This window comes from Pan troglodytes, chromosome 1 (assembly GCF_028858775.2).
Source record: "Pan troglodytes isolate AG18354 chromosome 1, NHGRI_mPanTro3-v2.0_pri, whole genome shotgun sequence".
In the NCBI taxonomy this organism is placed as follows: domain Eukaryota; kingdom Metazoa; phylum Chordata; class Mammalia; order Primates; family Hominidae; genus Pan; species Pan troglodytes.
This window is the reverse complement of record NC_072398.2, coordinates 196,226,065-196,237,445: the sequence shown is the minus strand read 5'-3', so window position 1 is coordinate 196,237,445 and position 11,381 is coordinate 196,226,065. Positions and strand designations below refer to the sequence as shown.

General features: G+C 54.3%; 2 protein-coding genes across 2 annotated transcripts; both read left to right on the top strand.

Annotated features, from left to right (window-relative positions):
- Positions 1–200: 200 nt before the first annotated feature.
- Positions 201–3,834, top strand: GJB5 (gap junction protein beta 5). The gene is made up of 2 exons (XM_003307967.6): positions 201–503; positions 2,628–3,834. The coding sequence occupies exon 2, from the start codon at positions 2,652–2,654 to the stop codon at positions 3,471–3,473; it is 822 nt and encodes a 273-aa protein (XP_003308015.2). The 5' UTR covers positions 201–503; positions 2,628–2,651; the 3' UTR covers positions 3,474–3,834.
- Positions 3,835–5,961: 2,127 nt separating this feature from the next.
- Positions 5,962–7,740, top strand: GJB4 (gap junction protein beta 4). The gene has a single exon (XM_016958801.3). It carries the CDS (start codon positions 6,580–6,582, stop codon positions 7,378–7,380), a length of 801 nt encoding a protein of 266 aa, XP_016814290.3. The 5' UTR covers positions 5,962–6,579; the 3' UTR covers positions 7,381–7,740.
- Positions 7,741–11,381: the final 3,641 nt, after the last annotated feature.

Below are 11,381 nucleotides of genomic sequence, written 5' to 3'. Positions count from 1 at the left end.
TCAGGCACTGACACTTCACCCCTAAGGCTGGGTTAATCCACGTATCCACCCTATGAGGTAGGTGTTGTTCTTTTCCCACTTTCACAGAGAAGGCAAGAAATCACACAGTGAGAAAGTGGCAGAGCTGGGATTCAGGCCTCAGCTTCTCCCACACAAGCCCACAGATGGGAGGATGAACAAGGAGTCAGAGCGGACCTGTGGCTCTCCCCTGAGAGGATACCAGGATTCGAGGCTCAGCGCCCTGGGAGGAGTGAACCCCTCAGTTTCCTGAGCCTCATCAGAAGCAGTCTGGGGAGGCTAGGGCCCAGCCAATGGCAGTGCAGGTCCCAGCTCCTCCTCCTCCCAGGCTGGGCCAGCACACCCGGCAGGCTCTGTCCTGGAAACAGGCTTCAACGGGCTTCCCCAAAAACCTTCCCCGCTTCTGGATATGAAATTCCAGCTGCTTGCTGAGTCCTATTGCCAGCTGCTGGGAGCCAGAAGAGCCCTGAGGAGTAGTCACTCAGGTAAGGGCATCTGTGTCCGCATGTGCCCTGCCCCTTGGCATACGTGGCAGGAGGACACTTCTCTGCTGGGGAGTGGTGGGATGTGGCCCGGACACATCTGCCACCCTGGGTCCTGATGGTGGAGGAATAAGGGGCTCTGGGTTCTTTCAGGTCTCCCCAGCCAGGCAAAGGTGGGAGCAGGGGCCAGGCCAGAAGCTCAGCAGGCAGGGTAGCTCTGCCTGGGCCTGCAAAGCCCTGCCCCACTCCTCCCCAGTAGGGATGGGCTGGGTGAGAGTCCCTGGGGCTAAGGGTGGGGCCTTCCTGGGTGTTCCCTGAGAAGCTGCCAGGAGTCCTACCTTAGACAGGACTGAGCATGCAAGTTGGTGATTCAAAACAGAGCTCCCCCCAACCCCCGGCCCCCACCCCCACCCATCCCCCATCCAAGTGGCACAGGTGGTATGGAGACAGGGTGGTGGGCAAAGGTTCCCCCAGCCACCCTCATCCAGGATCCACCCACAAGGGGAAGGACAGAATCCGTCTGCACACAAACAGGCAGGCAGCTCATTGAAACTTGAGGAAAGGGTCTGAGGCCTAAGGCTGGGCAGTTCCCGGAGGGTGGGCTCTAGAGCCAGCCTGCCTGGGTTCAAATCCTAGCTCTGCCACTTATTAGCTGTGTGACGTTGAGCAAGTTAATTAATCCCTCTGTGTTCCTCTTTCCTCATCTGTAAATTGGGAATAAAAAATATGCCCTTTCCTAAGGTTGCTGTGAAGGAATAATGTACTGATTCATATAAAGAACTTAGAGCAGTGCCTGGCACGGCATGAATGCTTCATGGATATTGGCTGTTATCACTACTCTGCTTTGCAGTTGATCATGCAGAGGCTCCAGAGAGCCTGGTGAGCTTCAGCCTGGACCAGCATGGGAAGGCCATCATGAGCCCTTTAGTGGCTAGGCAGACAGGTTCCTTGGGGTCCCAGGGTGCACAGTTGGTTGAAACCACAGTGCATGGGTCTTAATGGACACACTCCCATCCCCAGGAATCAGGCAGAGGACTCGCAGGTGAGGAAGTGGGGACCCCTTACTCTGCCTAGCAGTCACAGTCCTTACGTGGAGGTGAATCTGATTCTGTGAGTCCATCAGGCCAAATTCACCAGCAGAACTGACAGGAGCAGCATTTTCCACTTGATGTCTTGACAAGGCTGTTCCACAAGATGATAAATGTTATGTCAGGAGGAAAAGGGCTTCTGTGGGCAAATGAGTTTGGGCAATGCCACATATTTCATACCTCTTTTGGTGAATTTATTAGTGAGTTTATTAGCACGGTTGAGCAAAAGAACCCTATTTAACTTTACTAAACCCAACGTTTGCCAACTTTTCTTGACACAGAATCCTCTTCTCTCACTTCTCCTATTGCCAACCTATGGGACAGGGTTCCAGGGAACACTGTTTGGGAAACACTGGAATACCAGGTTACTCTAGGAAGCCTACTGTATGAAGAGAATTTATTGCTGCCTGCTTTAGCTTTCAGCTGGATTGCATTGGCCATGCTTCAAATGAGTGGCACTTGAGCAGGACTCTGCCTGGCTAATTACAGAGTGTTAGACCAGATGGGGGCTTGGGGACAAGGTTCCAGCCTCCTTTCCAGTCCCATCCCTGAGCCAAGAAAAGGACAAAGAGCAGGTTCCCCTGGGGAAGGGGCTGTCTGAGAAGAGGCAGCAGTGCTCAGAAAGGAGAGAACCATCTCAAGGCTCAGCCCCCTGAGGAGGAGGGCCAGGGTTGAAACAGAGGGAGCAGGCAGATTGTCCCAGCTCCGTCAGTCTTCACTCTGCAGAACCTCAAGACCAGAGCCTCAGGCCCCGGGAGGAATGAGTGGCTCCCTGGACCTGCCCTTATCCACTGGTATTGGTAAGAGCTGGGTTCTGGACTTAATTACCTATGCTGAAATCCCAGCCCTGCACCTAATAGTTGTGTAACCTTGTATAATGCCACTAAACCTCAGCTTCCTCCCTCTACAAAATGGGGACAGTAGTAGAACCCAGCTCCTCTAGTGATGGTGAGGATGAAATGTGATGACATATTTCTACAAAGTGCTCAGAGCAAGTCTGTGATAAATGTAGGAAATTATTGTTCTTGTTTCCCTGCAGTAGCAGCTGACGCGTGGGTCCACCATGAACTGGAGTATCTTTGAGGGACTCCTGAGTGGGGTCAACAAGTACTCCACAGCCTTTGGGCGCATCTGGCTGTCTCTGGTCTTCATCTTCCGCGTGCTGGTGTACCTGGTGACGGCCGAGCGTGTGTGGAGTGATGACCACAAGGACTTCGACTGCAATACTCGCCAGCCCGGCTGCTCCAACGTCTGCTTTGATGAGTTCTTCCCTGTGTCCCACGTGCGCCTCTGGGCCCTGCAGCTTATCCTGGTGACGTGCCCCTCACTGCTCGTGGTCATGCACGTGGCCTACCGGGAGGTTCAGGAGAAGAGGCACCGAGAAGCCCATGGGGAGAACAGTGGGCGCCTCTACCTGAACCCCGGCAAGAAGCGGGGTGGGCTCTGGTGGACATATGTCTGCAGCCTAGTGTTCAAGGCCAGCGTGGACATCGCCTTTCTCTATGTGTTCCACTCATTCTACCCCAAATATATCCTCCCTCCTGTGGTCAAGTGCCACGCAGATCCGTGTCCCAATATAGTGGACTGCTTCATCGCCAAGCCCTCAGAGAAGAACATTTTCACCCTCTTCATGGTGGCCACAGCTGCCATCTGCATCCTGCTCAACCTCGTGGAGCTCATCTACCTGGTGAGCAAGAGATGCCACGAGTGCCTGGCAGCAAGGAAAGCTCGAGCCATGTGCACAGCTCATCACCCACACGGTACCACCTCTTCCTGCAAACAAGACGATCTCCTTTCGGGTGACCTCATCTTTCTGGGCTCAGACAGTCATCCTCCTCTCTTACCAGACCGTCCCCGAGACCATGTGAAGAAAACCATCTTGTGAGGGGCTGCCTGGACTGGTCTGGCAGGTTGGGCCTGGATGGGGAGGCTCTAGCATCTCTCGCAGGTGCAACCTGAGAGTGGGGGAGCTAAGCCACGAGGTAGGGGCAGGCAAGAGAGAGGATTCAGACGCTCTGGGAGCCAATTCCTAGTCCTCCACTCCAGCCACCTGTCCCAGCTGGACAGCACTGGGCCAGTTTCCCCTCTGCTCTGCAGCTCGGTTTCCTTTTCTAGAATGGAAATAGTGAGGGCCACTGCCCAGGGTTGGAGGCAGGAGGGCGTTCATAGAAGAACACACATGCGGGCACCTTCATCGTGTGTGGCCCACTGTCAGAACTTAATAAAAGTCAACTCGTTTGCTGGTTCCAGGTGCCCTCTGGTTGTGCGGCCTTCGTGACCCTCACACGTTCATGGTGTCAATCTCTCTGCCCCCGTGAAGAGCTGCACTTGATCCAGCCTGTGAGGGGCATCCTCTCTTCCAGAAAGGGGGCCCCCAGTACTCCAGGGGACGTGCTACTTGCTCATGCTCCCATCTAGCCTTTATCCCCCATGGCAAGTTTAGGCCTGTGGGTTGCCTGCAGAGAGAATGGAGCTTAATCCATGTTGCAGTGGGAAGTTCATGAACTTAGAATGCCTGTGTGGAATCCAAGTTCCACCGGGACTCTGGGAAAGTAACTTAAGCTTCTCTCCAAAATGGGTTAATAATACCTAGCCTGTGGGGTTGTGCTGAGGACTGATGAGCTCATGGCTGTGGACAGGGTTAGCCAGCTGTAAAAGGACACATAAATGTTAATCATTGGTATTAGGAAGTGCTCAATAATGCCTGTGAGAAACGAGGCAGAAGGCCCCTCCCTAGCTGCACATTAACCTTCATCATCCCAGCCAGAACACGGGTCCCAGGCCCCCCACCAGCATATGTGAGGTCACACTCCAGCCTCCCTGGAGGCCTTCCCCAGGACCCACAGAGGATGGACAGCGATGCTGTGCCCGGCCCTGTGCTAACTGGGGCATTTCATGCTGCTGACCTGCATTCCTTGCCTCCACCAAGGCTATGGGTGCCCCGGTCTAGAAAAGTCATAGTTGAGCCCTCCCATCCCCTACACAATCCAAGAACTTCCCAGACTCCAGTCCCAGAAATATCCCACCACCAGAATGGGATGCGTTCCTGCACTAAATTAAGGTTGCCCGTTTCCGTAGATGTCAGCTGCTGAGGACCTCAGAATCAGGCTTCCCAGGAAAAGGGCAGGAGAGAGGGCAAGGAGGCAGGGTAAGGAGGCAATGGGAAGGGGACAGGGTCAATCCCACTGGTGCAGTCCTAGGCCTGGGCATAATGATATCAGGCTCCTGAATCCCACACAGCAGTCTCACCCACATACCTGCCTGCCTGGGAGCCAGGCTCAGCCATACCTAGCCAGGCTAGAGAGGAGGCGTGGGCCAGGAGAGAAGAGCCGCAGGTGTTTGCTCTGAGTATGTGCCCGGGGAAGTCCGCCCTCCTGACTGCCCACCCAATCACTCTCGCTTGGCTCATTGGCCCAGAAAGCCCCACCCAGCAAGGGAGAGAGGAACAAAAGCTGCCTCTGGGAGGTCCTGAGGCAGACAGACAAGCCCAAGGACAAGGAAGCAGCTACTGGACCCAAGAAGGGTGAGGACCGAATAGGGCAGGAGGCTGGCCAGGAAGCAAGCAACCAGCTGAGCTGAGGATATCCAAGGGACCTCAGGCTGTGGGCTGGGCTTCAGGGAGGGAGCCAGAGGGTCAGTGTCCGTAGAGGATCCCCAGGGAAGTGCCAAGGAGGAGAAGGAATGTCCTGGCTGACCTAAGGGACGACAGAAGATTGGGGAAGAGGGGGTATCAGGAAGAAATGGGTTTCAGTTCAGTTTAACAAACATCTATTGTGTGTTCACTGGGCCAGGCCAGTGCTAGGTGCTAGGGAGACAGAGGTGAAGAGCCTGCCCTCTAGCAGCTGACAGCCTGGCAAAAAAAATAAGACAGGTAAACAGACCATTTGGGTACAGGCGATGCCTCTTGCTCTGAAAGTGTCCCAGGCACACGATGTCTGAAGAGGCTGAGAGCAGAGTCAGGGATTGGGGATGGGGAAGGAGGAGGATAGGAGGAGGGGAGGGTTTGGACATGGGGCCTGACGGGGACTCCAGACAAGGGGGTGTGGAGGTCAGAGTCCACAGGAGAGGGGCCTGAGAGGAAATAATGGAAATGCAGCTAGCAAACAGCCACTAAATGGACAGAGGAGGGGGTGCCCCCAGAGAAAGTAAATGGGGGGTCCACACCATGCCAGAATCCATCCTCGGTCCTTCCTAAAGCTGGAATGGTTGGAATTCCAGAGGAACCCACTGTGGTCAAGACAGTCAGCCCTCAGGCCCCAGCACCAGTACACGGGTTGGCAGGGATGATATCAAGTCCCTGTGATTCCAAAGCACCTCTGTTTAGTTTGGGAGGGAATGCCAGGGCTGAGAACCTTCCTGGAGACAGAGGCAAGGAGTAAGGATGAAGATTGCTCTGGTATTTACCAAGGGGCTGATGTGAACGTCCCCAACACGGGGCCAGGCTCCTGTTGGTGTTCAGTAAAAGTGGGATGGATCTGACAACAGATAAGGATACGTTCCCACCCCTCCTGCCCTGGCCCAGCCCTGGGAGCTGATGGGAGAGCAGATCGTCCAATTCAAACCTTCCTACGGTCTCTTTAGAAGTCATGGGCTGAAACTTGGGGTAATAGAGGTTGGCTGGCATATCCATGCAGGATGATTGTCTTCACATGTATCTATTACCTTGTAGAATAAGGTAGACCCTGATTTTGGAACCTGAAGACCAAAGTACAAGATTAGCTCTGCTACTTCCATCTGTGGACCCTTGGGCAGGTATCTCTGGGCCTTCACTTACTCTTTGTGAAATGAGGACAGGGGCAATCCCTACCCTACCAAGTCATTGGGAGTGAAGACATGATGACACGGTGATTGTGAAAAGATTTTGTCAATCGCACCAGCATTAAGGGTGCCCATCTCCAGGTTCCCCCAGGCCTCAAGGCTCCCAAGGCCTGAGTGGGCAGGTAGCACCCAGGTATAGACCTTCCACGTGCAGCACCCAGGACACAGCCAGCATGAACTGGGCATTTCTGCAGGGCCTGCTGAGTGGCGTGAACAAGTACTCCACAGCGCTGAGCCGCATCTGGCTGTCTGTGGTGTTCATCTTTCGCGTGCTGGTGTACGTAGTGGCAGCGGAGGAGGTGTGGGACGATGAGCAGAAGGACTTTGTCTGCAACACCAAGCAGCCCGGCTGCCCCAACGTCTGCTATGACGAGTTCTTCCCCGTGTCCCACGTGCGCCTCTGGGCCCTACAGCTCATCCTGGTCACGTGCCCCTCACTGCTCGTGGTCATGCACGTGGCCTACCGCAAGGAACGCGAGCGCAAGCACCACCTGAAACACGGGCCCAATGCCCCATCCCTGTACGATAACCTGAGCAAGAAGCGGGGCGGACTGTGGTGGACGTACTTGCTGAGCCTCATCTTCAAGGCCGCCGTGGACGCTGGCTTCCTCTATATCTTCCACCTCCTCTACAAGGATTATGACATGCCCCGCGTGGTGGCCTGCTCCGTGGAGCCTTGCCCCCACACTGTGGACTGTTACATCTCCCGGCCCACGGAGAAGAAGGTCTTCACCTACTTCATGGTGACCACAGCTGCCATCTGCATCCTGCTCAACCTCAGTGAAGTCTTCTACCTGGTGGGCAAGAGGTGCATGGAGATCTTCGGCCCCAGGCACCGGCGGCCTCGGCACCGGGAACGCCTACCCGATACGTGCCCACCATATGTCCTCTCCCAGGGAGGGCACCCTGAGGATGGGAACTCTGTCCTAATGAAGGCTGGGTCGGCCCCAGTGGATGCAGGTGGGTATCCATAACCTGCGAGATCAGCAGATAAGATCAACAGGTCCCCCCCACCTGAGGCCACCCAGGAAAACCGGCAGGGGCAGTGGCAACCTTGCCGTAGCAGGGTGGTGAGGAGGGTGGCTGTGGGGGCTCAGGAAGCTCGCCCAGGGGCCAATGTGGGAGGTTGGGGGTAGTTTGGTCCCCGGGTCCTGAGCCTCAGGGGAGGGAGGTTGATGGCTAGTGGGGATTTTGTATATGGCAACAGTGTATGTCAAACCTCTTAATAAATATGATTTTCCCAGTACTTTGTAGACCAGGTGGGGAGTGGCCGATAGGAAAACGGGGGGCAGGGGGGATTAGGTGGACCTCAGAGAGGATGCCGAGACTACTCAGTGAGCACCTGAGCACTAGAACCTCAGATCCAGGCTCACCCATCACCCCCCAACACACACAGAGTGTGCCCCCAGAACATGATGGGCTGTGCCCAAAGGCAGAGGCTACTCCAGGGGCCTCTGGGTTCTGCAACCAGCTGGCCAAAGCAGGAGGAGAGGAATTCCAGGAGACCCTGTGCCCAGCAGGAGTCGGTTCTCAGTGATCGTCCATCACAGGAATGAGCGTAGGTCGGGCCTCCCTAGCCCTGCCCAGCACAGGTCCCGGATAGGTGAGTCCCCTCTGACGGTGGGAGGGGCACGGCTGAGAGCAAGCCAGGGATGGGAATCTGTCAAGGTGCCCAAGAGGCACATCCTACAGGCCAGGGCCCACTGAGAGTGTCTGAGCTGAAAGGTCCCTCGTGGATCCTGGAGTCTATGGAATTTCATGTTCTTTTTCACTGATACAACTTCCCCATCCCATACTCCCCCACCCCACCACCACTCAGACTTTGGCAACACCCAGAACCACACCTCCACCCTAACATGCCTCCGAGTCCCACCAAATGCCCACTAGACAATTCCCTGGGAGGCCCCCAGGCATCTCATACTCGCCACTCCCAAGCTGACCTCATCAGCTCACCCAGACCTGCCCCCTCGAAGATGCCCCACCCCATCTCATGCAGGACACAGCTATTCACCCAGCTGCCCAAGCCAGGGGACGAGACAAGCCTGACACCCTTGTCCCTCACAACCCACACCCCCACTGGCACCAAATCCCACTGATTCCAGTCCCTAAATGCCACCTGAATCTGCTCTTCCTCTCCTTACAACAACCTAACTACCTCCTGGACCTCCCCCATCTGCCCTCCGCTACAGGGATGGAGTGATTTATCTGTCTATGCAACTGACCATGTCATTCCACCTGCTTTAAAATTTCTTCCACCATCACCAGCCCCATGCCCTCAGCATGGCCCCCGCTGACCTCCCCACCTCATCCCAGCTTCCTCCCCTTTTCTACCTGCAAGTAATACCAAAGGGCTCCTGGTTCCCCAGGCAGACACGTCATGTGGTGTCATTCCTCGTGCCTTTGTCATGCTATTTCCTCTGGCTAGAATGCCCTTCCCACCCCCTCTGTGATCCTCTCTCGAACCTCTAGGACAGCTTTACCCATCTCTCTAAGTGCCAGCCTCGCTTGTCCCTCTGCCACTCTCCCCAAATCGGAATTGTCACTTCCCCTGAGTGTCTCCGTATCAGTCTGTGAGCCCTTAATGGGCAGGTCACTGAGTCATCCACGTCCCTGCTGCCTTCAATAAATGCTTGTTAGATGAGTAAATAGTCTGCTTGGGGGAAGGAACTGAGTCTTGTTCATCGGAAACTTCCACCACACCTAGCCTGCGGACTTCAGCAAAGCATTTGTTTGCTTGCTTTGTTTTGTTTTTGTTGTTTCAACTAGAGCCAGCATCAAAGTCTCACCTTTAGGTAAGCAAACTTGGGTCTAGAAAGGGGAAGAGGCCCTTCAAGACCACACAGATCTGCTGAGTCTGTCAGGGGCTCTGTCCTCTGTGGTCCACAGGTAGACTCCACACCCACCCCTGATTATGGCATAAGATCGAAGTCACCTGTCTTTAGGGCAGGCTCCCTGGAAGCAGAGCCAGAGGCAGGGGTTTCTGTGCATGTGAAGGAAGAAGGAAGGGGAGTGGGGGAGGGAGGGGCTGAGCTGAGCAGGGATGCAGACTCAGGGAGATGCAGCCTTGGCCCGACCCCTGTGGGATGAGGGGGCTTCAGATCATAAGTCTCACCACATTTCAGTCGGTCATTACTTCAAGTGCCCCCAGTGGCAGGAGGGCTGGCAGGAAGGGGTAGGTGGCTCTGGCTCAGTCAAAATCAATTCTTCAGGGGTAGCCATAAGCCATCAGCAGCCAATATTCACAGCATTTGGGGAATGGATTCCCCCAGTAAAGGGGACATGGGCAGGGCACCAATACCATCTACTACACTCCTGACTCCAGGAAACAAGAGTAGCTCCCACTTCCAATCCAGACTAGAGCTGTGACCACCAGCCCAAAAGAACAGGGTGGCACTCCTGACCAGTTCAGAGCCAGATAGCCCCACATTGCTCAGACCACAGTAGCTCCCAAGTCCAGGCCAGAGGACCCCATGATAGCCAATGCCCCCAAGATTCCAGATCCATCCTCCAGGGGCAGCTGCTTGGTCCAGCTTATAGTGAGCTCACTCCAGGACCTGACAGCTCCCATGGCGACCTCTCCTTGGATGCTCTTCCCAAAGATCTCGAGTCCTGAGCCACTGAGCCAAGTGGGGACCTTCAGAGGAGGCTGCGACTAAGAACTGCTTCAGCCATCAGGCCATTTATCCTCAATCCCACCCACAATGTCAAGACTCACACTGCTCTCACCACCACTCACACCTGTCCACCTTCACCTTCTTGAAAAATCCCCCTTTGCTTCCTCTTCTGCCCTCTGTCCTGCCCACATTATTGCCACCTACCTCTCCTCATTCATTGAAGACTGAGCCCATAGCCAAGGCCTTCTCCTCCTGCTATTCTCCCATGATCCAAGGCCTCAGGAGTCACCTGTGCATCACCCTGTCCTTTCTATCCCATGACCACCTTTGCCACAACATTAAGCTACCCACTAGCAGGACCCCACCCCAGACCTGGTCATCACCCAGAACTGTTTCACCTCTAGAGCCTTCCATTCCTGGAAATATTTGTTCTTTATTATTCACTTTCATGTGAAACCTCCATATAAGGTGCTAAGGAGTCATCTGGGAAAAATCAGACATGGTCCCTGACTTCATGGAGTTTACATTCTAGAAAAGAGGACAGCTACCAAACTCATGGCGCACTGGGGAAGCTGGGGAGAGAGGGAAGAGGATCTAACATCCAGGCATCCAGAAAAAGGCTCCCTGAGACATCTAGAGAAGGAGGATTTTGCCAAGCAAGGAGGCGGAATTCCAGACAGAGGGGATAGCTTATGCAAAGGGAGAGTATACCTGGTGACAAAGATGGAAAGAACCCAGGAGTGCTTGGGCCAGGTGAGGGGCTCAGGTAGGAGTCAGGCTGGAGTAGACAGAGGCTGGCTCCTTGCAATGATTTCTTTGTAAATCTCTGCTAATGACTTTGGACTTTATCCTGAGAACAATGACAAGTCCCTAGAGAGATGTAGCACAGAAGTGACATGATCCAATTTGCAGTGTCTCTGGATACAACGTGGCGGGGCCAAGGCAGGGCTACCTGTTTGGAATCTGGTGCAATCGTCCAAGCAAGAAACAGCAATGGCCTGAACTAGGGTGTGCACCTTGGGGATGGAAAGAAGTAGATGGACTTAAGAAATGTTTACAAGATAGAATCCAAAAGATGTGGTGATTTAATTGGGTGTGGGGATCAAAGTGACACCCAGGTTTCTGGCTGTGAATGGTGGTACCATTTACTTGAGTGGGGAGGTGTGGATGACTTCAGTTTCAGACATGTTGAATTTGAGATACAAGTAAGATATCGTGGTTTTTCCCTCTCCTTCACGGATGACCTCAGCCCCTCGTTCAGTGTCTTCCATCTGCTACTACATTTATTAGTAGTGACTCCATTTTCAACACCTTGACTTCTCAGTTCCTTGACTTCCTTGATTTCAACAACCTTTTTATCC

Bases quoted from the DNA above. Each gene is read 5' to 3' on its own strand.
- GJB4 (XM_016958801.3), top strand. From the start codon at position 6,580: ATGAACTGGGCATTTCTGCAGGGCCTGCTGAGTGGCGTGAACAAGTAC.
- GJB5 (XM_003307967.6), top strand. From the start codon at position 2,652: ATGAACTGGAGTATCTTTGAGGGACTCCTGAGTGGGGTCAACAAGTAC.